This window comes from Marmota flaviventris, chromosome 13, assembly GCF_047511675.1.
Source record: "Marmota flaviventris isolate mMarFla1 chromosome 13, mMarFla1.hap1, whole genome shotgun sequence".
Lineage (NCBI taxonomy): Eukaryota > Metazoa > Chordata > Mammalia > Rodentia > Sciuridae > Marmota > Marmota flaviventris.
Genome location: NC_092510.1, coordinates 82,305,057 through 82,329,675, shown reverse-complemented (window position 1 = coordinate 82,329,675; position 24,619 = coordinate 82,305,057). Strand labels below are relative to the sequence as shown.

General features: G+C 35.1%; 1 protein-coding gene across 2 annotated transcripts in view; it reads left to right on the top strand.

Moving 5' to 3' along the window:
• The window catches only part of Lpar1 (lysophosphatidic acid receptor 1), a 138,414-nt gene that overhangs the window by 46,117 nt on the left and 67,678 nt on the right, over window positions 1-24,619 (top strand). For both annotated transcript variants that reach the window (XM_071600460.1, XM_027943027.2), the window contains exon 2: window positions 19,506-19,664. In XM_071600460.1, coding sequence (XP_071456561.1) covers window positions 19,620-19,664 — 45 coding nt within the window. In that variant the 5' untranslated portion in view covers window positions 19,506-19,619. The remainder of the gene's footprint in view (window positions 1-19,505; window positions 19,665-24,619) is intronic.

Genomic DNA, 24,619 nt, shown 5'->3' with positions numbered 1-24,619 from the left:
ATATAATTCAGAATTTTAAAAAATGTTTTTATTAATGCATTGTGGTTATGCGTGGAGGTGGGGCTTGTTGTGACCTATTCGTGCATGCACGTCACATAATTTACTCCATTTCTAGTCTGGGATCTTGCATTGCATTCAGTAGTCCATTTCCACTTCATTTCTTTTAATATGGAATAGCTTCTCAGGGATTTTTTTTCCCCATGACCCTGATTATAGGCCAGTTAGTTATTCTATAGAAAGACTCTCAGTTTGGGCTTGTTTTATGTTTTCTCAGAATTAAATTTAGATTATGAGCTTTTGACAGGAGTGTCACAGAAGTGATATTCTCATTGCATACTACCAAGTATCACACAATAACAATTTGTCCTGTTACTGTGGATATTTACTTTGATAATTAAAGTGATTCTTTCCAGACTTCTGTACCATAGAGTTTTACCCTTTGTAATTAATAGGTATTTTGTGGGGAAGTGTTTGAGTCTATATAAATATTCATCTAAAATCAAACTTTACTAAAATGAACTCATGATTCGGATGTTTTTCACAGTTATGAATGATGTCTTAAAATTTTTTAATATTTATTTTTTTAGTAGTAGTTGGACACAATACCTTTATTTCACTTATTTATTTTTATGTAGTGCTAAGGATCAAACCCATGGTCTCTCACGTGCTAAGCGATCACTCTACTGTTGAGTCGCAACCTCAGCCCCTAGTGGATATATTTTAAATGAGTTTCTCTGTCCTTTTCATACGTTCCCATATTTGTTAAGTGCTGTCTTAATTAGCTGCACTCTATATGAGATGTTCTAGAGCATCATGTATATCATTGGCTTCAGCTCTAGAACCAGACATTTCTTCAGAGAGCCTGGTTGCTTTCAATAGAGAATGGTGTTTAGACACCTAGATCTAAGCGCTAAGTGTGCTTATTAATACTGAAGTAGTATATATATGTATATAGTATATTTGTATATATATACATATATATACTATATGTATATATACATATATAAATATGTATATATGACTATTTCTGGGTTTCTCACTGTGTAGCACACATTTATAATCCTTATAATCCTTAGTTCATTGCTGTTGAAAAATATGAGTCTACATCTCTCTCCTTCTCCGCTGGATGCCCTATCATCTTTCAGGATCTGACATGTGCTCTGGGCTGCCTTTTCATGGGGATATTCTTTTCACCTCAGTTTCTGATACCCTACATTGGACTTCCCTTGCTTTGTTACAAATGTATGATTTTATTTTATTTTATTTGTTGTTAGTTGTTTGTGGTCACATTTTCTTATAAGCCAGGGTTTTCTATTCAAGGAGAACTGCTGAGTAATATTTCATTATATGTTTATACAACAACTTGTTTATTCACTTATTTATGAATTGACTATTTCTAGGTTTGGTTTTTATGGATAAACATTTGTGCTCACGTCTTTGTATAGATATATGCTTTCTTTTCTCTTGGTTAGATTGCTAAGAGTGAATGACTGGACTGGATAATAAGTGTATGTTTCATTTTTAAAGAAACTGTCATATTGCTTCCAAACAGATTCCATCTTAGGTTCCCATATCAGTGTGTGAGAGTTACAGACCCTTTATATCCTTAGCAATACTTGGTATGTTATGGCTTTAATTTTATTTATTTTAGTAGCTATGTAGTAGTATCTTATTGTGGTTTTAATTTGCATTTTCCTAATTGATCTTAAGTTCTTATCTGCCATTTGTATATTATCTTTGGTGAAGTGCCCAAATCTTTTGTTTCTTTTAAAAAATGAATTCTTCAATTTCTTACTGAATTTTGAAATTTCTTTATACACTTTGGATATGAGTCCTTTAATAAATACATAGTTTGAAAGTATTTTCTCACACTTTGTGACTTGTCTTTCCATTTACTTTGCAGTGTTTTTTGAAGAGCATGTTTTTAATTTTAGTGAAATCCAGTTTTTCAATTTGTTCTTTATAGATCATGCTTTTGGTATCTTATCTAAGAAAACTTTGCCTTTCCCAAGTACAAAAAGATTTTCTCTGTTTTTCTTTTTAACATATAAAGAGGAAAGTTTTGCTTTGAATTCTACTTTGGGAGGTTTCAGTCCATGGTTGGTGGACTGTGTTATTTTGGGTCTCTGATGAGGCGGCACATTATGGGAGGGAGTGCTTGGTGGAGCTAAGCTGTCTGCTTTGTTGCTGGGATGTAGAAAAGAACTTCTTGTGTTTTCTTCTAGAAGTCTTATAGTTGTAATTTTTATATTAGATCTATGATATATTTCAGTTAATTTTTGTGTGTGGTATAGAGTATTAATCAAAGCCTGATTTTTTTTTTAGTTGCATGTAGATAGCTGATAGTTCTAGCAAATTCTTAAATTATATCTAATATTTAAAAATGGAGAAAGTATATCCTTTCTTCATTATATGACCTACTTTACCTCTGTCAAAAATTAGTTATCCATGTAAGTGTAGATTTACTCCTGGATTCTGTTATGTTCCATCAATCCATTTGTTTATTTCTATGTCCATACTATACTGTCTTTACTATTTATTATCCTTATGATTTCTGTGGGATCAACAGTGATGACCACTTGTTCATTCCTGATATTAATAATTTGTGTGTTTTCTCTTTTTTTCCTGACAAATCTTGTTAGAAGATTAGCAATTTTATTGATTTTTTTCACAAGATGTTTCTTTGTGAGGAAAAAAAATATATTTATGTACACACACACATCCACAGTCCTCATTATCATCTATAACTTTCTTTTTCCCTGATTTCTTTTGGTTTTGATTAGATTATCTTTTTCTAGTGATAGTGAAAGATGAGATCATTTGTTTGAGACTTTTTTCTTTTCTACTATAGGTGTTTAATGCTCTGATTTTCCTCTTAGGTACTTTTTAGTGGCATCCCACACATTTTGATATATTTCATTTTTATCTTCATTTTATTCAAAATACTTTCTAATTTCCTGGGATTTTTTGTTTGATTTGGAAGATATTTAGAGATTGGTTAATTAGTCTTACAGCATTGAGGGACCTACCAGAGATCTTCCTGTTATTGATTTCTAGTTTAATTCAAGTGTAGTCAGGGAACACACTTCGAATGTCTCAAATCCTTTAAAATTTATTGAGAGTTGTTTTATAACCCAGAATGTGATCTATTTTGTATTTTAAAAGAATATGTATTTTGCTGGTGTTGGGTTGAGTGTTCTCAAAAAGTCAGATCAAGTTAATTGTGTTCTCCAAGTCCTCCATATCCTTACTGATTTTCTGTTCTGTCAACTAATGATGGGGGAATTGAAATCTCTAACTATAATTGTGGATGTATTAATTTCTTCTGTTATTAGTTTTTACTTTGTACATTTTGAAAGTCTTATTAGATACATGAACTTTTAGGATTGTTACATCCGTTGATGAATAGGTCATTTATTCTTAGAAAATGACCTTTGTCTCAGTGTTATGTTTTACTCTCAAATGTATGCTGTCATATATTAATGTAGGCACTTCAGCTTTATTGTTTTGTTTTAGTGTGGTATGTATTTTTCATTCTTTTATTTTAAACTGTTTTTACTGTATGGTATTTGTAGAGAACATGGAGTTGGGCTTGCTTTCAGTTCAAACTGAAGACTTCTGCCTTTTAATTAGATTGTTTAGACCACTAAAATTTAGTGTGTATCTATGTGTTTTGATATGCTATGTTTAAGATTATCATCTTGCTGTTTCTCTATTTGTCCCATCTGTCTTTTTTCTTCTTGGTATTTGGTGTATTTTATGATTTCATTTTATCTTGTTGGCACATTAGCTATATTCTTAGTTTTGTTTTTAGTGTCTGATTCAGTGTTTATAGTAGGCTTTACTTTCTTCTAGGATACATGTAAGTGTACCTCTTTATGTATAGAATAAGAACCTGAGTAGTAGTATACTATCTTTATTCTCTTTTAATTTTTTCATGTTTACCTTTGTAATAAAAACCATTATTATTATTTTTGTTGATTATGTTTTTAACAGCTTTATTGAGATATCAAACATCATATAATTCCACCATTTAAAGTAAAAAATCAATGATTTTGGGGGGATATATTCAAATTAGGGAAATATCACTTCAGTCAAGAATTGTAATCATCCCAAAAGAAACCCATTCCCATCATCAGTTACTTCCTCAAGACCCTGGAAAACACTAATGTATTTTCTGTCTTGTAGACTTACCTATCCTGTACATTTCATATAAACAGCTCATAATATATGTGACCTTTTAGGACTAGTTTCTTTCACTTAGTATAATGTTTTCAAGGTTCATGCATTCTGTAGCATTTATCATTGCTTCATACTTTTATTGCCCAATAATATTTCATTGTTTGGAAATATCATATTTTTATCCATTCAACAATTTGTATCGTTTCCACATTTTGATGATTTTTGAATAATGCTTCTGCAAACATTCTCAGACAAATTTTTGTGTGGATATATATTTTAAGTTCTACTGAGTCTAGAAATGGAATTATTGGGTTATATGGAAACTATGTTTAATATTTTGAGGAACTGCTGGACTGTTTTTCATAATGGTTGTAACATTTTACATTTCCATCAGCAATGCATTGAAGTTCCAATTTTCCACATACTCACCAATACTTGCTATTTTCTGTCTTTTTAATTATAATTATCCTAGTGGTTGCAAATTGATATCTTACTGTGTATTTGATTTCTGCTTTCCTTATGGCTAATGATACCATATGTCTTTTCATGCTTAAGGGTCATTTTTATATTTCTTAGGAAAATAAAATAAAAATTTAAAATTAGCTTATCTATTTTTTATTGGGTTTTAAGAGTTCTTTATATATTTTGGATACATCTATTATCAGGTATCATTGGTAAATGTTCTCTCCTGTTCTGTGGGTTGTCATTTATATCTTAAAGAGATTATATGATAAGAAAATGATTTTTTAACATTTATTTGTGTTATTACCATTTTAATGTCCTTCATTCTTTGTAGAGATCCATATTTTCATCTGATATAACTTTCCTTCTGTCTGATAGACTTCCTTTTTAACATCTGTGCAGTCCAAAGCTGCTTATGATGAACTTTTTAATGTCTGAAAACATTTGTGTTTTACTTTTGTTTTTGAAAGTTTCCATGAATATCAGATTCTGGATTAACAATTTTTCCCTCCATTACCTCAAAGAAGTTGATTTCTGTCTTTTTGCTTGTGTTGTTTCTGATGAGAAATCTTTTATCATCCTATCCATATTCCTCTTTGAGCCACATGTCTTTTTTTTTCATTTGGTGAATTTAAGATTTCTCTTTACCATTTTGTGATGTTTCTTGTGCTTGTGGTTCATTAAGCATGTTGAATTTGTGAGTTTATAGGTTTAATGAAATTTGGAAATTTTGTTCTTTATATTTCAATTTTTTTTCTGTTTTCCTCTTTAGGAAAAGATGTAAGTAGTCCACTTGAAATTTTCCTGTAGTTTACTAATATTCTATCTTGTCTTCTTCTTTTTTCTTTTAATGTTAATTTTGGGTAGTATCTATTTTTACTATATCATTAGTCTTTTCTTCTGCAATGTCAAATTTTATGTTAATCTCATCCAATGTTTATGTTTTCTTTATATTGTACATTGTATTTTTGTCTCCAGAAGTTGTATTTGTTTTTTTAAATGTCTTTTACATATCTCCTTAATTCTTTGAATGCTTGGAATATACTTGTAATAAATTTTAATGTGCCTAGTCATTTCTAATGCCTGTGTATCTGTTTGGGGTCTGTTTCAACTAAGTGATTTTTTTCGACATTGTGGGTCTTATTTTCCTGCTTCTTTGTATGAGCAGTAATCATTGATTGGATGCCAGACTGTGTGAATTTTACCCTATTGAATGCTGATATTTTTATGTTCATATAAATAATCTCAAGCTTTATTCTAAGTTACAGTTAATTACTTGGAAACAATTTGCTTTTTTATGTCTTGCTTTTATGATTTGTTAGGCATGATCAGGTCAATGTTTAGTCTAGGGCTAATTGTTTCCCACTGCTTAGGCAACATGCTTATGAGTACCCTACTCAATGTCCCATGAATTATGAGGTTTTCTGGTCCTGCAGATGGGAACAGAGACTGATTCCTAGCTCTGTGTGAGCATCAGGTACCATTCCTTGTCATTCTTTCAAGTTGATATTTCCCTGGCCTCTGTTTTCTCACATGTGTTCAAAGAAGATACTTGGCATATTTTTGGAGTTTTCTGCATTTATGTCTCCTCTCTGGTACTCTAGTATGTGAGCTGCAGCTTCCTTGAGATTCTGGGATTCTCAAACCTGTCTTTTCACCTAAGTTTCCTGAGTTCTATCTACATTTCCCCTGGCCTATGGCCTGGGCACTCCTGAGGCAGGAAGCTAGGGCAATCACAGAGCCCATGTTTCTTTTCCCACCTCTCAGGGATCATTGGCCTGTGTTGCCCAATGTCTAGTTCTTTGTATATTTTATCTTACTATTTGTTGTGTATTTAGACAGGTATATCTAGTTTATATTACTTCATCTTAGCCCTGTACATTCTTTTTTGGCAGAAAATTAAATTGCCCATACCACCTCAGAGTGGTATGGGCAAATCAAATATATGTATATATTATTATCTTTCTCTATGTGTATGTTTTCCTAAATAGGAGATAAATATTTAAACACAGTTTAATTTTATTGGCTATGTAAAATTGAATTGCATGTAAATATACAATAGCTCATTTTAATAACTCAGTCGACAAGTACCACATTAATGGATGTTAAGATTAGTTCTACAATTTTCCACTTGCATGCAATTTTGCATTAAATATCCTTGGAGAAAAATCTTTGCTCTTAATAATAGTTTTATAGTATAATGTGGAGTTATATAGCTTCTGATTCAGCATACATTTTAGGATCTTGATGCAATCATAGACACACCTGTGTGCGCATGTGCACACACACACGCGCGCACATACACAAATCCATAATGTATTTTAGGAAGATTATAACAAATGCATTGCACCACAGATATTTTGAGTACCTAGGAAACTACATTATGTTTAAACCCATCAGAAAACTGTCTTTCAAATATAACTTTCTAATGTTGAGGTACAGTTTTAAAATCACTGTTTATTCATTCAAGGATTCAGAATTGATTTTGATGCATTCCATCAAAGGTACTTTAATTTGAAACTACTTGAAAAATGAATTTTAAACTCCCTAAATAATGGAAGATGCCTATGTCAACAGAACCCTCTGTTGTTGAAAAACTGTTATTCTGGGCTGAATCACTGTTCCTGCCACAGCCACAGACTTCTATATTCTGACTAGCTGTTTCGACACTTTGTTCCCATCCCCATTTGGTCTCTCTTCTTCCCTCTTTCCCTTCCCGCCACTTCTACCAATATGAATATACATATACATATTAATTTCCCTTCTATTTTTGGCTATTCAGCAACTACTTCTGATGTTAGACTTGCATATACTCTTAGCATACTCTTAGAAGGAGGCGTTTTCCTAGAATCCTCCGTCTGCTATGGTTGGAAAAGTCTATCTTGTCTGAGGCTTTGTTGTAGAGGTTGTAATTCTTGTTGTCTTGAAAACTTTGGACTGAAATCACCCCCAGCTTGGCTCAGCGGCTCCTATCTCAAACATGCCACAGTGGACATGAATCCACTGTGTCCTTTAGTGTGCCTCCTACCTTAAGGGGAAGTCCTAAATGCATCTATCCTTCTATTGTTCTTCATCCCTGTGCAAAATGGCTGAGAGTCATGGCTTGCTAAGACTAAGAAGATGAGGGGTTTAGACACTGTGACTTCAGGCTATGGAAAGAAACAGGATAGGATTAAGCCTATTTCTTACTCAGAGATGAATTCTGTTTTTTTTTTTTTTTTCTTTCTACTTTCCAAGAGGATCTTCTCAGTCTTCTTTATGGACTTCCATTCCTTTATTCCCATTAAAATGTTGATCCCATTCCTTCTTTTTTTGCTTTCTTCCTTCATGACTTATCATACTTGCTTAACTTCATTTTTTATTTAACTCAAAAATTTACAGTTCTACCCAATTCTTGATCTTATTGTTCAAGGAGAGATTCTCCCCATTTTCTAAGCATAATAACACAAAGTAGCCTGGCCCTGAGACTGTAAGCAGGGTTTGGGCAATACTTCATTTGCCTTTTTAGTGACTACTGTTCTGGGATTTTTCCATAAATCGTGTCTTGCCATTCCTGGTTATTTTTATGAGTTTTGAGACAGCATTTCTTTCCATCAGGAATGCTTCTGAAATGAAAACTGTATGCTTGTCCATCCAGTCTTGAAATCAGGACAGGGAGTTTATTTGTATAATTTTTGACTTATTTCTGCAGTTTGTAGAATATGGGAGTGTGAACTGATAAAAGACTTGTAAAATAGTGCAGACTCGTTAAGTGTGTTTCTCTTTTCTGCAGTCCCCATTAGCAGGGTGTGCTGGCATGTTCCTTCCCTTGAATGCATCAGCTTTGTGCCATATGGAAAGAAAGATTAACTTTTAGGACAAATGTAAAGTAAAAGCTTGGAATGAGTAGCTGGAGAGGTACATGGAAAGAGTTAACATGGAATACTTGTCTTCTTGAGTGGGCACAGAGATTTGATAAATTGTGGTATAAAGGTGTATTAAGAATTGCAATGCAAAAAAATTATGAATGTAATGCACTCCTCTATTGTGTTGTATGTAAGAAATAATAAATAAATAAATAAAAACATGAAAAACTTAATTGATTTCTCCAGTGCTTTTCTAATTTCTTTATTCTAACACTGCATGTGAAGCAAATGGACTCTGATCCCATCCCAGCTGGGCCATTTGCCTCTCTAGTGGTACAGGCAACTCTGGTAAGAATGGTAGCCTAGGTAAAAAGGTTAGTGTGGTTGTTCCTTGGTCATCCCGTTTTCCTCTTTCCTTCCCTTTTGCTACTTTAAAGCTGAAATTGTTATTTTTATCAACTTTAAAAATAAGAAGTATTGATTAGCTCCTTTCTCGAAATGTGAAGAATTTTCTCCTCTTATGATTTTCCACTCATTAGCTATGTATTTCCATTTTATAGCTCTTTTGGGCAGTTATAACTGCATTTTTGTCACCATTATCATCACAGTTATCCTGTGTTTACATGGACTGAAGCAGTACTGAGCATATTATTGTGGTTTGTCATATGTATAGCTGCATTGTGACGTCAAGTAGATTTTTCAGCGTGAAATAAAACCAGATTATAATTAGAAGTGTCTTATTGTTGCAATTGCAAGTAACAGCAGTTACTTGAATGGAGATTTTTTTGAGTTATTCCATATTTCTGACAGAGTCCTGCAAATAGTCCTTTGTCTTTATTGTTATTGCTGAATGAGAGCTATGTCTGGCTCAGTTGTTTTTACCTTGAAATTTGATTTTTTCCCCTACTTGATTTTGTTTTCCTATAAAATTTCAGTGACTTAGACATATGTTTCAACTGTAGATCATTTGTTTAATATTTTTCCTAGAAGCTGCAGAATTTTTTTTAAGTTGTGGTAAATTACATATGAAGTCTATACTCTTAACAATCTACCTATACTGTTCAGTAATGTTAAGTACATTCACATTGTTGTGCAGTATCTTAATCTGTCTTCTGTTACTATAACAAAATGCTGGAGGCTAGGTAAATTATAATGTGGCTCAAGCGGTAACACGCTTGCCTGGCATGTGCAGGGCGCTGGGTTCGAACCTCAGCACCACATAAAAATAAAGATGTTGTGTCCACCGAAAACTGAAAAATAAAATATTAAAAAATTCTCCCTCTCCTCTCCTCTCCTCTCCTCTCCTCTCCTCTTCTCTTCTCTTCTCTTCTCTCTCTCTCTCTCTCTCTCTCTCAAAAACAAACAAACAAAAAAACCCCCCAGAGGTTTATAAGGTAATTGTGATTTTTGTGGCTTATCTCTATGTCCTCTATTCTGTATCATTGGTCTACCAGTCTGTTTTGGTGCCAATACCATTCTGTTTTTGTTACTGTTGCTCTGTAGTATAGTTTAAGGTCTAGCATTGTGATGCCACCTGCTTCACTCTTCCTGCTAAGGATTGCTTTAGCTATTCTGGATCATGCATTGGAGAAAAGATAGCCTCTTCAGCAAATGATGCTGGGAAAACTGGAAATACAAATGCAACAAAATGAAATTAAATCCCTGTCTCTCACCATGTACAAAACTCAACTCAAAGTAGACCAAGGACTTAGGAATTAAACCAGAGACTCTGCGTCTAATAGAAGAAAAAGTAGGCCCTAATTTTCATCATGTGGGATTAGACCCCAACTTCATTAATAAGACTCCTGTAGCACAAGAATTATAACCAAGAATCAATAAATAGGATGGCCTCAAACTAAAAAGTTTTTTCTCAGCAGAAGAAATAATCTGTGAGGAGAATAGAGAACCTACATCTTGGGAGCAAATTTTTACCCCTCACACATCAGATAGAGCACTAATCTCTAGGGTATAAAAAGAACTCAAAAAGCTAAGCACCAAAAAAACAAATAACCCAATCTATACCCAAAGGACTTAAAAACAGCATACTATAGGGACACAGCCACATCAATGTTTCTAGAAGCACAATTCACAATAGCTGAATTGTGGAGCCAACCTAGATGCCTTCAGTGGATGAATGGATAAAAAAAAATGTGGCTATATGTATGTATGTATGTATATATATATATATATATATATATATATATATATATATATATCTATATCTATATCTATATATATATATATACACACACAATGGAATTTTACTCAGGATTAAAAGAGAATGAGATCATGGCATTTGCAGGTAAATGGATGGCACTGGAGAAGATAATGCTAAGTGAAGTAAGCTAATCCCCAAAAAACAAATGCCGATGTTTTCTCTGATATAAGGAGGGAGGGGGAACATGGGAGGAATTGATGAATTCTAGATAGGGCAGAGGGATGGGAGGGAAAGAGAGGGAACAGGGGATTAGCAAGGATGATGGAATGTGATGGACATCATTATCCCAAGTACATGTATGAAGACATGAATTGGTGTGAACATACTTTATATATAAACAGAGGTATGAAAAATTGTCCTCTATATGTGTAATAAGAATTGTAATGCATTCCACTGTCATGTATTTAAAAAATAAAATCAATTAAATATTAAAAAAGCAAAAAAAACCCAGAGGTTTATTTGGCTCATGGTTTTGTAGGCTTCAAAGTTCAACATCAATGTATGAGCATCTGATGCAGGCCTTCTGACTGCATGATAGAATGGAAGAGGGCATCACATGGTGAGGTAAGAGCAAGTGTGACAGTGTGGGCCTCTCTCTTCTTATAATGGCACTATAGTAAGGGAATAGTGGGTAATTATGTTAGTCAAATTATATTGTTAAATTGTGTGCATGTACAAATATATAAACAGAATCCCACCATTATGTACAATTATAATGCACCAATAACAAAATATGGAAAAAAATACAGCCACTAGTGCCTCATGACCTCATCTACTCCTAATTCCTTCTGAAAAATCCCACCTCCACGTACATATGAATCTGGGTATTAAGTCTCCAATGCATGAACTTTTGAGGGACACATTCAAATCATTAGCATGAAACCAATCTCTAGAATACTTTTCATCTTAGAAAGTGGAAACTCAATGCCCGTTAAAAGAATTCCCATTCTACCATCCTCTCTCAGTCCCTGGCAACCACTATTGGATTTTCTGTGTCTATGAATTTGATTATTGTAGGTACCATATAACTAGAATTGTATAATATTTGTTGTTTTTGTGTTTGGCTTACATCACTTAGCAAAATTTCCTGAAGGTTCATCCATGTTATAGCATATGTCAGGATTTTCTTCTTTTTAATGTCTGAATAATATTCTATAGTATGTATATACCACGTTTTGTTTGTGTGTTCATTGCATACTTGAGTTTCCTTCTGTCTTTTGAGTATTGTAAATAATGTTCCATGAAAAGGGTATAAAAATAATTTTTTGAGATCCCATTTTTAATTCTTTTGGAAATATATCCAGGAGTGGGATAGTAGGATTTCTGGAGCCTATGGTAGTTCTATTTTTCATTTTGGAGGCACTCCATACTGTTTTCCACAATGACTGTACCATTTTATCATCCCACCAATAGTGCACAGGGGTTTCAATTTCTTCAACTTCTCACCAACAATTATTTTATATTGTTTCTTTTTCTTTCTTTCTTTCTTTTTTTTTTTTTTTTGTGATGGCCATCCTAATCAACGTGAAGTTTCCTGATTATCAGTGACTTTACTTCATGTTTGCTGGTCATTTGTAGATCTTCTTTGAAAAAATGTCTACTCAAGTCTTGCCCATTCTTTAATCAGATTATTTGGGGCTTTTTTTTGTTTTTTGTTTTTGAGGTTGGAGTTAGAAAAGTTTACTTTCATTGGTAATTAATTTGTTTCTTTTGTTCTTTACAGTTTTTCTTATATCAAATCTTCATTTTCTGTTCCATATATCCATAATTTCTAATCAACCCAATATATTTCATTGTTTAAAAAAATGTGCTTTTCTTTTCCCCCCATACCAGCCTTCCATAGCATCAAGTTGAATACACTTGTGTGGCACTTCTGCTTTTACTAGCTTAAATTTTTTTGTTTTAGCAGTGATGGTCTTTTTTTTAAGTCATAAATTTGAAAATGTCAAATAGCTTCATGAGACTTGCTCAGAAAAAGGAACTCTATTCCTTTCTTAACATTTTGCCTTCACTGGAGCTACCATTTTCAGTTGAGTTAGCTGCCTTGATTGGTATTTTCATCAAACCTCTATGATTTTTGCTCTATTAAAAAAATTTTTTTGAATTGCGTACAATATGTTGCTTTGAAATAAGTATGCATTTTGGAATGTTCAGGTTTTTGCTTCTCCTTTTTGGTTTATAAGTTGTAAATATTAATAGATTTTCCATAGGTTAGGTGTGCCATTACGTCTATTCTTATCCCACACCTCATCATGTGGCTGTAACTTTGCCAGTCTTCATTTTTAGTGTGATGATGAGCTTGTTAATGGCATTCACACCTGAGCCAAGTTGAATTTTATGAGTCCTTTTCCTTTTCTGAAAACTTTTTGTTCTCCCTTTATTTATTTTTTAAATTGTATTTGTTCTTTTTTAGATATACATGACAGTAGAGTGTATTTTGACATATTTATACAAACTTGGAGTATATCTTCTTCTAATTAGGATCCAAGTCTTATGGTTGTGCATGATGTGGGGGTTCACTATGGTGTATTCATATATGTACATAGGAAAGTTATGTCAGATTCATTCCACTGTCCTGTCTGCGCTCCCTTCCTTTTCATTGTTTTAAAATGTTTGCTTAATTTTCTATGTACTTATTTCTCATTAAATCCCAAACTCTTTTAGTTGTAGAAATCTGCTCTAATAGATCCAGATGGAAAGTTATTCTGTTAGGGGGTACCTTTTGAGACTCCTTACCTACCAGCCAGGGATCTCCCTTCACATATTCCAGGAATTCCCTTTGCCTTTTTCCTGTGTTGGATTCCTATGCCTGCCTTTTCCTTGTCATTCTTCCTGAGGAACATCTTCCAGTAGAATTCCAGGTTGTAAATTACTTTCTTCATCATTGCTCTGTTATGTTCTGGTTTCCAGTCTTGCTGTTGAGAAGGTCAAAAATTTTCTGATTTCAAATCATTTGTTATCTCACAGGATTTTTTGAAATGCTCAGAGTTAAAAAGAAAAGGAAAAAACTCACAGTGATGGAGGATGTGCTAGGTGGATGTGCATATGGGTGTCAGTGGACCCTAATGCTCTACAAATGTACGGCCTTCCATTTTAGAAAACATTTTGAGGTATTTGATATTTTTTTTCCTTCTGTTTCCTTTACTCCTTCATTCTGCAATTTCACCTATTAGATTCTTAGATGGTCTGGGCTACTTGTTTTCCTTTACTTTGTTTTTTGTTTTATACTTTGGACACCTTTAAAGATTTATATTCCAGTCCTTCTGAGTTTTGAATCATTGTTTTTTAAGCTTGCTGTTTTTGTTTCAGTGAGTGCAGTATCTCTTTCTTGTTGTTACTTTTGTTGAGTATTTTCATTTGCTCAGATTCCAGAAAGAAAAATCTTCTGTTACGCCTTAGATGATGTAAGTTGGGTGTCAGATGCTATTTTGCTAAGAAAACCAAGTTATGGTTATGACTTGCTTATATCTCTCTTTTTTTTTTATTTTCCAGGTTTGGGGGACAGAGATTTTCTTCTGCTTGTTTTTGCCAGATTGTCAAGTCCTCTGAAGAATGATATAGAAATTTCAAGTCTGAAAAATTCCTGTTTGACTTAAATTGTGTATTGGTGTAACAGCTTTCTAAAACTGGGATAAACTTACCCTTTTCTGTTTCCAGTGATGATGTTTCCTTTCTTCCTTTAGTACTTTTTGTTCATCTTTTCTCTTTGTTTTGGAGTCTGTTAAGTCTTTGCCCATGTAGCATTTCCCCACATGGGAGCTCTGCATTGTCTTCTGCTCTACTAGTTTATTTTCTGCTTTATGGATTGCCTTCATTCAAGCCCATAAGTCAGATTTCTTTTCTCTTCCTCTTTTTGGTTAATGCATACTCTTTTTTGATCTTGCATCTCTTTCCACAACCACCTGTACCATGGAAGATGCTACTATGTCCTCAGCAACTTTAAGACCATGAGCTAGAAATTTTCTGAAGTTTTCCCTTTTAAGTATATTTACTTGAGAAATAAGTAGTACACTTATTTCTCAAGTAAATATTTGCTGTGATTCTAGAGTCTTCTGTTATTTTGACCTATAATTATATGTCTTATTGGCCTGGTAAATTTGTGTTTTTCTCTGTTGCTTATCCTTGGAGACCAAATGTTATGCATATTCAGTCTCAGGTATTGCACTCTGTTTTTTTCAAACACTTCTATGAGTCATTGCTTGACTGAAATCCAGAAGAAGGAAAAAGGTTAAGGTTTGTAGTGGTTTAATTTACCAACTAGAAATTCATCTTCTTGTGAGGCCTGGGAGGAAGCCAGCATTGGCTCCATAAGTAATCAAATGGAAGTTTGCCTCAAACCAGAGACTTTCTCTTAGGTATTTGGTGTGGCACTCAGTAATTAGCAAGGGCATTGTCACTTGGCATGGCTGCTGTCCTCAAAAGCCAGCTAGTAGCATTCCTTTCTCACATGTTCTGGGGCAGTCTTCATGGCCCTATGTAAATCAGGAGTGAATGCATCCAGAGAGTACTCACTTGTCTGGCTTCTGGAGCCAGGAGCACTTTTTAAAGAGGTAGTGCATTTTACATGTTCCCCAGCTTTCTCCTGGCTTAGTCCCCTTTAGCCCTCGTCGCTCTGAATTGAGGGCATCCTTCCAGGTCTGTGGAGTTTTCATTTGCTTACTTTCTGTATATGCAGTTCCAGTTTCACATGAAGGGGGAATGGTGCCTTGTTCTTTTGTAGACCTCCCCCAGTGTTCCTTTCCAGTACATAATTTTGGAGATTTAAGCAATAATTAGGATCAATCCAGGGGTAGTTTTTGTGATTGATTCAGATATTTCCTATTCTTACATCCAGGTGATCATTTCTCTGGTAATCTGTCACAGAGGAATGATTATTTGCATAGTTTTCTGATTTAGAAATTATATTTTTTCTGAAATTATACTTGTCATTTTGCATTATCCTTGCTATTTCATTTCATTTGCATATATTTTTCATTTTAAATGATAGTCTAGATATAATACTATACTATGCTACTTTATATAAGAAATAGTTTCATGTCATTTCTTAGTGCTTATGTTCTTAACCCCCCCCCCCCCCCCCGTTTTTAAAAATTTTAATGGTAAAATGAATGTAACATAAAACTTACCTCTTTTGAACATTTTTAAGTGTACAATTCAGTAGCAATTAATTACATTCACATTGTTATACAAACATCACTACTTTCCATTTTTTTAAAGGTAAAGATTTTTTCCATATATTTATTTATTTAGTTGTTGATGGACCTTCATTTGTTTGTTTATTTATATGCAGTGTTGAGAATCGAACTCAGTGCCTCACATGTGCTAGGCAAGTGCTCTACCACTGAGCTACAACCTCACTACTTTCCATCTTTAGAACATTTCCATCATCCTAAATTGAAACTCTCTATGAAACACTAATGCTCCATTCTTCCCTCTTCCCAGCCCTTGTACCTCTGTTTCTACTTTCTGTTTCTATGAATTTTTATGTTTGTATTTTATGAATATGATTTAAATTGTAGGGGTAATTCATATTGCATATTACATAATCAATGACTGTAAGGAAGAATAATCCAGTGAAGAGATGACAAAGCTCATCTTTTCAAAGTGAGTGATATTAGAGAGGTAGTTTATAGTTTTGAGAAGAGTTATATAGATCAGAAAAATGCCTAATGGAAAATGGAGACAACTAGGGAAGGAAAGAAGGAACAAAAATCATGACCCAAGGGCAGCTGAAGAAACTGATGTCAGTGGGGAAAACCCACACTACTTTGTGGTTTTCAGTAGCTAGAACACAGCTTAGGCGCTCATGCAAAGGAAATGTAGTCAGATTGATGGCAGGTTGGAAGAAAGCTGGGACTGGTATTCAAGTACTTGGAAGAGTTAAAAGAAGGGTATTTTTCTTTAAAAGTTCTTGGTCAACTCCATAGTTGACCATGGGATTTTGGTCAGGTGGGAGGGTCTAGTATGTCAAAGTGAACCAACTTCCCCTGCTAGATAGGGGCATTTTTACTTAGGACATGTCTCGTTTTTCCATAATTTGTGCAGTTTTGTGAATAAGTTTGCAAATAGATACGTGGTAATTTTAGGACATTATTCCCAAGAGAACACTGGTTTATATCTTTAATGTTGTTTAGCCCTTACTTTTTGGCAGAGTCAAGTAACTATGCACTGTTTTATAAAGAGTGCTTGTAATGTGCTAATGAGTTCAACAAAAGTCTTGAAACTAGATAGATCTCAAATACTTTATGGGAAAGAAGTTAATTTTACATCTTATTTTCTTTCTAAAAATATGAATTGAAAATCTGATTAGGCATCTCAAGTATATGAAACATGAAATAAACATGAAATAAGGGGCACAAAGTTTTATATAGTGGAGAGAAGCCCAGGGTTCTGTGTCACAGGGTCACTCCACAGGCCATCTAACTTCCATCCTGCCTTCTGCAGGACTCTCTGAAGTTTTTCCTTTAAGATATTCTGTGCATTTTTTTATCTCTTAATTCTCATTCACTTGGAGGGTTGGTATATTTGAAAGGGGCTGGGACTTAGAGTCAATCCTGGTTTAGGTCTCAGCTCTCTTCATTACTGCTTGTGTGGCTGTAAGTATGTCACACAACACTTCAAAGCCTCAATGTGTCCTCTGAAGTGAGCTAACAGTGTCTGCCTTGGACTGTACGTGCTATGACTGCTCCAGATTTCAGTGACCCGTGGGCTCTCACTGAACCCCAGTCTCTCTCTTGTTGACTATCAGCAATGATGCCATAGAACATATTCGTTTAGTGGGCCACATCCTTTCCTTGTTACAGGCCAGGTCTCTGTTTTGCCCTTTGGATAGTTCTCTACACTGTGAATATTGAAAGTATCTAAATATCTTCAGGTTATATTGATTGACCGAGATTGACTGAAATGAATTGAAACCAAGCATACAGTATGATTGTTTAAGAGTGGAATCTTGCTTGCTTGTTTTTGGCTATCATGATACATTTATGTATCCATCTGTCCATCTTAGCATAAAGCAAGGCAATGTGAAGTGTAAATACCTAAGGAGGAGAAAAGAGAAACAAAAAAGGGATTAGCACAAATTGACTCTAAGAATATGTTCAGTGTAAAGCAGTGCATGATGGGGTCTTGTAATTCCCTTGGGGTAGGCTTATCACTCTGGAAGCCTCATGAATAAAGAAAGGCATTTCTGTATACATACCCTGTTTCCTGGGCTGTTCATTTAAATTCACAGTCTGATACACAACAGGTCTTTTATTCCCTCTAAAAAGGAGGACTAAGGATGTCAGTATTGTCTCAGAGCAGCTATAGAATTCAGTGTTGATTGTCCTGCTAAAATAGCTTGAGAAATTTATAATTTACTTTTTAATAAAAATTATCACTTTAACAGAAGAGCATAGGAAGTTTCCACAGTTCAAAACAATTAGAACCTAAAGTGATTGGACCTATAACTTGAAGGATTAATACATGAAGACAGAATAAAATAAAACTTAAGAGTTCATAAAAGTTGCTGTGAAATCTAGGTCATTTTTAACAAAAGCAGCTCTTCTGAGCTTGTGACTTGCCTGGTATCATTGAGCTAATCTAGAGTAGCACTAGAGGATTTGGGGTCAGAGGACTCATATTAACTGTCCAACTTCACTATTCCTTCTACAGAAGACTTGGGTCATACGAACTCCAGTTTACTTTTACTGTTTTGAAAAGTATCATTCTCTTAGGGTTTAGAAGTATTTCAGGCATCACCCTGCATGTTAGTGGAACTATATGTTTACAGCAGGAGCTGACTAGGTCTTTTTCATTATGTCCCTAGTTTCCTGCAGATGTTCCATAAATATCTTTGGTGTGCTAAAAAAAAAAGGAGATTACTAGATGGGATGAAAACCATCTAAAAATGAATTTTTAAAAAAAGTGAAAGAATTTTCTTAATTTCTTAAGACGAAAAAAATTCCCCTTCTGAACTAAATTGCAACATTGAAACTATCATCTCAGTGTTTTGATAGAACTGGGGCCATGCTCTCCTGCTGGGAACTTAGCATCTTTCTAAGTTTTCTTAGTGAACATATTAAGGAGAGAAAATTTTGTTGTATTTTGTGCTTATTTTGCATCTTCTCCTGGAGTATGTCAGAAGGACTGTAGGAATTCTTCTTCCTCACACATATGGAAGTGTGTGCTCTATTCCTTGACACTGAGTGTCTTGCTTGTCTTAAATCTTGGACATGGTGACCAAGTTGTTTGAGGAAACATAAACAGGGACCACATTGACTTTCTTACGTTTCATGCCAGACTGGGAATTGGGATTGTTTTTGCTCTAGTTCTGGCTCTTCTGTGAACTAAATAAAATGTTCAGTTATTTGGTCCCTTCTCTCCTCTGAGCTTCAATTATTTTTTCATCTGTAAATGGGTAGGGTTTAACCACTTGATGGTTTTTTCTTTTTACCCTTTGTATATAAACTATCAGCTCTCAAATGGGGATCATTTTTTTTTCTTTCTAGTTTATTGTTTAATGACTGGATGGCTTCTCCTCCTCATCATCTCTTTAGCATGGAACTACCTCCCCAGAACTTCTAGCTGTTATAAGAATTAAATTTAAACTTATGAAAATACATCCACTTAATATCACTAGGACAAATGATACAGAAGTCATGGCTTTTAGATGTTGTAGTTTTCCTATTGGATTCCTGTGTTTCTTGCTGTAGTATTTGGCACTTGGTGTATGGATTTTTACTTCCTGTAGCCAATGGTATTTCACTCCTTGCACCAGTCCTCTTGCACTAATTGTGACTTTTCCTGTCTCTTTCTAGGTTCACAGTTTCTCCTAGCATGACCCTGATCTGATCAGTGACCACAAGAATTGGCTTCTGTGTTTGGCATTGTAGTACTGGGGCCTGATCACCACCTACCGCTGCAGAGCTGTCATGGCTGCTGCCTCTACTTCCACCCCTCTGATTTCACAGCCCCAGGTAAGTAAGTGATTCACACTAGCAGAGATTTGAGCTGATCATAGTTTTCATGAATATTTAAATTGAGTTTCAGAAGAAGCATTCAACTATAGGGATTATGTGCATCTCTTATGATTTGGTGGGTGCTTGGATAATGGTGCTTTTGTGAGTGAGGTGCCATTTAGTTCAGGAAGCAGCTGGAACAATGAACAAGTGATGTTAGTAAGCTGGCCTCTGTTTGCAGGGGCCTTGGTTTTCAGAGCTTTAGGATGTCTGTTACTCTAGGCATCAGACTCCAGATCAAGACAAGTGAGTAGTAAATTTTGCTGCTATCCCTTTCTTTTTCTTTTTTTTGGGGGGGTAAGGGTGCTAATGAAATAACTCAGAATGGATCAAGTTTTGCAATGCTGCCCTGTTGTCTTCCTCTTAGAATTATCATTTTGCTCTGACCTGTTGTAGGAACTTGGAAACAAAATGCAATTCTAGAAACTTTTGGATGGTAGTCAAGGTAATTTTCCTGTACACCAAAGGATAGTGCAGTGGTACGTCAGGGACGTTGTCTTTGTTTGGATTATTGGATAACCTGCTCTGAGTATTTAGTAAACTCGTTTAGGCTCAGCAGCAGCGTGGTACAATAGGGAAATAGACTTGGAGTCAGCACGCCTCAGTTCACATCCCTGGGCCTTGGATTTCTGGGTTAAGGGCCTCAGCCATGCCGCCCTTCTCAGTTTCAGGTTCCTCACCTGATTAAATGATAGAATATATGTAAGGTACATGGAAGGGGCTCAGTGAGTATAGTTTCCCATGAGTTCTTTTTTTTAGCTTCACTCTTCAGAGTGTGGCATTACTCTGAATCATTTATGAAAATCATTTTTAGGCCAAGGTTAAAGAAAAAAAGGAAGAGCCATGTGGATTGAAATTTGAATCTTGATGATACACACTTTTATTTCTGTGTTTTGCAGACTATTGAAATTCATATGTATTTTGAGTAAGGGTGCCTGTTCTTTTTAAAGAAGAGTGAAAAGAGGGAGAGAGGAAAAAGGGGCATTTTTACTTCATTTACTTTAAGTGTTTTCCTCGCAAAGACCTGGGATTTTATCATGTGGCTCAAGTCCTTGCTGTTCTTCACAGCTTTAGTATTCTTTTCTAGCATTTTAGTGCTACCTTCATCATGAGCTTTTTCTCTTTCTCATAAATGGATCATTTCCCTTTCAACATCCATTGACCTGGCACGTTTGGTTTTCTTTACCCTCAGTAGTCTTTTTGGTGCCTAAGAGTCTTAGAGAATGGCTAGAGAGATTTAGTTCCTGTTACCCAAGATCACCATTTCAAAGTCCAGTGCAGCTGTTCTCAGGTAATGACTGTTCTTAGCCTTATGTGAAGTGAGTAGGCCCTAGAGCAGTTTCTTGGTCTAGGTATTTTAGCATGCCAGTGTCCCTGCCATTTGTCAGCATTTCCAACAGCATCAACCTGTCTACACACACACATTTCATGTTACACAAACTACTGATGAGTAATATAAATACTTTCAAATGACTCATTTAATTAGAATGTTTAACACCACCCAAGGCAGAAAAAGGCCATATTTAATATAAACACATGGGGAAATGTGTATTCATAAATTTTCTGTGGGAAGATTAGTTGGTGCAGTCACTTGGGGGTGGAGGGTGGTAATTTGACAATAGATATAAAAATTATATACCTTTGCACATCCCTATAAAAACTCTCACATGTGAGATCAAGCAAGAATGCATAAAGATATTCATCAAAGAATTGGTTAAAAACCAAGAAGTATAAAACTTTCTGAATATTCAATAGTGGAAGGACTTAATAAATTCAGGTATGTAAATATGATTGAAATACTATGTTCTAGTTAAAAAATGAGGCTATCAACACAGCTATATTGCCCTATGGAACCTTATGGGGGGCAGAGAAAGATGCAAATAATTCTTATAGGAAGATATCATTAAAACTGTAAAATGATGTGTTTTTAGGGACAAACATATGGTACATAAATTTAAATCCAAAGTGAAAAGTTCAGCACATACATTTCCAATAGAATGATATTGCCCCCAAGAGGGCCAAATTTGGATCTTGGGAGATGAAAAATTCCTCCAAAGCTTAACGCTACCCAGCAAAATGCTGTTTAGTATTTAATTTCCCATTAAAGAGAATTTAAATTTAATTAAATTTTTTTTCCTAGAGGATCACTAATGAAAAGAAAAATGGTCAAAAAACGCTGACTTCTTGAAGGATGCACATGGCCCTCTAGTCACACTGTCTGGGTTAATATCCTGCCTCCAGCATTTACTGACCGAGTCACGGGGAAAGATGCTCACCCCTTGAAGGTTCCTCCATATGCTCATATACAAAATGGGCAGAGCAGTAATGGAGCCATCCTCAGAGAGTTGTTTTAAAGATGATCTCAGAAAACATGTATAAAACTTAGAATAGTTTCTGGCACCTCTGCCTGTGATATTAGCAACTGTTCCTGTTTAGCAAGCTCTACAGGGCTGGGGATACAAGTGTAGATAAGATAAATAAGGCTTTTGTCCTGCTGGAGTTTAGAAACATAGTAGAAGATGCACAGATTAGGGAACAAAATATTACAACCCTGTGTCACAAGTGCCATGAGACAGGAAGTAGAGATGTTTCAGGAGTAAAGCAGAATACCCAGAAAATAAGGACTCAAAGTATCAGGCAAGACTTCTTGAAGGGAGCTAATGAAAGAGTGTATTATTTTAGTAAGAGAAAGAAAGAGCAGGTGCAGATGTCAAATGTCCCAAGGTGAGACCGGGTGCAGTACTTAGAATTTGGTTCAGGTGCTCACAGTATAGTAGGGCATGGGGTTGTAAACAGTGATGTCCCTAGAACCACCCCTGCTACTCCACAAAGGCCAATTGTTACATTTTTAAGAATTTTGTGAGCCAGTTTTTCTTTATACTGGTAGCTTGAAATTAGCCAGGATGGAGTGTTTACAGAAACTGGTAAATGTCACGAGTTAGGTTGTAAAGCTGGAGATTTTGCAGGGCCTTGCATATTATATTAAGTAATATAATATTGATCTTAAAGAAGCCTATGTTGTTTACTGGTTACCCAGGCTTTGGAATCTTAGATCTGGATTCAAGCTCTGATTTTTGACATTTCTGCTGAACAAATTCTCTATCAATGTCAACCATGGTTGTTGTCTCATTATTGTTGCCACATGTTGGGAACTTCCGATTTTGAAGGAGTCAGCAATAAGCTGGGACATTAGGTCACAAGGAGAGGTGGCTTAGGAGAGATGAAGGCCATTGGGTCACTTGTTCCAGGATCCTCTGATTATTTATGAGCCCAATTATATGTTAGTCTTCCAATGGAATTTGTACAAATCGTAGTCCAAGGCTAGCTTGCCCTTGCCTCTAAGCCTGATGTCTTCTCTTCCATTAGCAGTGTTCAGAGAAAGTTAAAATTATTTAAATGCAGAATCTCCTTAGACAGCAAGTAATGAGAAGTTCATTTAGACATCTTAGCCTGCTATTGTCCGGCATGTGCACTTATACACTCTTTTAGAGTGAATTCAGGGACCTATGTAAAGATACACTCACATTCAAGTGTGAAAGTCCTGAAAATACTTTTCCAAGGTAAAAGCAACAATTAAAAAAAAGAAAAAGCTTTTGATTTTGTTTGTTTCTCCAATCATTTGGTAACAAAAACATTTTTCTAGTTAAGGCTGCCTAATACTAGACATAAACTAATTAATATGAACCAATAGCCTGTAATTGTTTCAAACAATAATAGGGAAGAAAGCTTTCATTGTCACCCCTGCTGGGATTGCTATGCAGTTAGTGAAAGATAGGCCTTGTGCTTTGAAGTGGGACAAGTTTGTATTCTCTGCTTTGCTGCTGCAAGCCGGATTTTGGTTTACTCCTGCTGAGAAAGCACCTTACAAAGCTAGGTGAATCCTAGGGCGAAACTAGACTGGAAGCCTCAGGATGTTGCTGACTTACAGTTCTGCTCTTCCAAACACTGAGCTGATAAAGAGCTTCCTTATCCACAGGAAGCTCCAAGGATGTGTTTGCAGGCAGGAAACCTGTTCATCACTAGGTGAAGTTAATGTGTTCATGTCTTGGGGTCATTGAGGGGATGGGATGGGATAGGAAACTGAAAAACTTAAGTTGCCACTCTCAGTAGCCATGTTCTCTTTCTAGAACTCTGTTAAGCATTCCCTTAATTGTGGTTGATCAGGTTGCTGTGGCTAGAATAAGTAGAATTTAGATTAAAAAAATTAAAAACAAAATTTTTTTGGTGGTACTACTTGGGATTGAATGGGGGTGCTCTACCAACTGACCTCTAACCCCGTCCCTTTTTATTTTTAAATTTGAGATAGAGTCTCACTGAGGTTGAGGCTGGCCTCAAACTTTCAATCTTCCTCAGTCTCTTGAATAGCTGGGATTATGTGTGAGTGCCACTTGTATCAGGCTGTTTCATTTTAATGGAGGGGTCAGTAGTTTAATATCTGAGTGTGTGATTTGGCTTTGTTCAAATCCAAGGCTGGTAATAGAGGCAGAATAGGTGTCTGAGAACAAGGTATTTAACTCCCACACCTGTGATTTCAGCAAGGAAGGAATCTGTTCCTTCAGCATTTTACAAGGTGTTTCATTCTGTCTCTCATGTGCTGAGGGACTGTTTTGGTTTTTAGCCAAGGACATAAATATATTTTGATCTTTCCAAGTGTTTTCTGGTAGCTTTCAGTTAAAGTATTTCTTTAATTCTTCTTCAATATTCCAATAAAAGGTGGCTGGTCTCTCTGCATGTTGTCTGTTGGAAGACAAGTGTTTTTGAACATTGTTACCTATAGATTCTCCAAAATTCCATTGTATTTACAACATATATATTTTAGAAGGTTTTATTTATGTTATTAGAGAGTGAGTATTTTGGATTAAAACAACTGAATTACACATTAAATGAGTTGCATGTTTTAGAAGTTAAAAGAT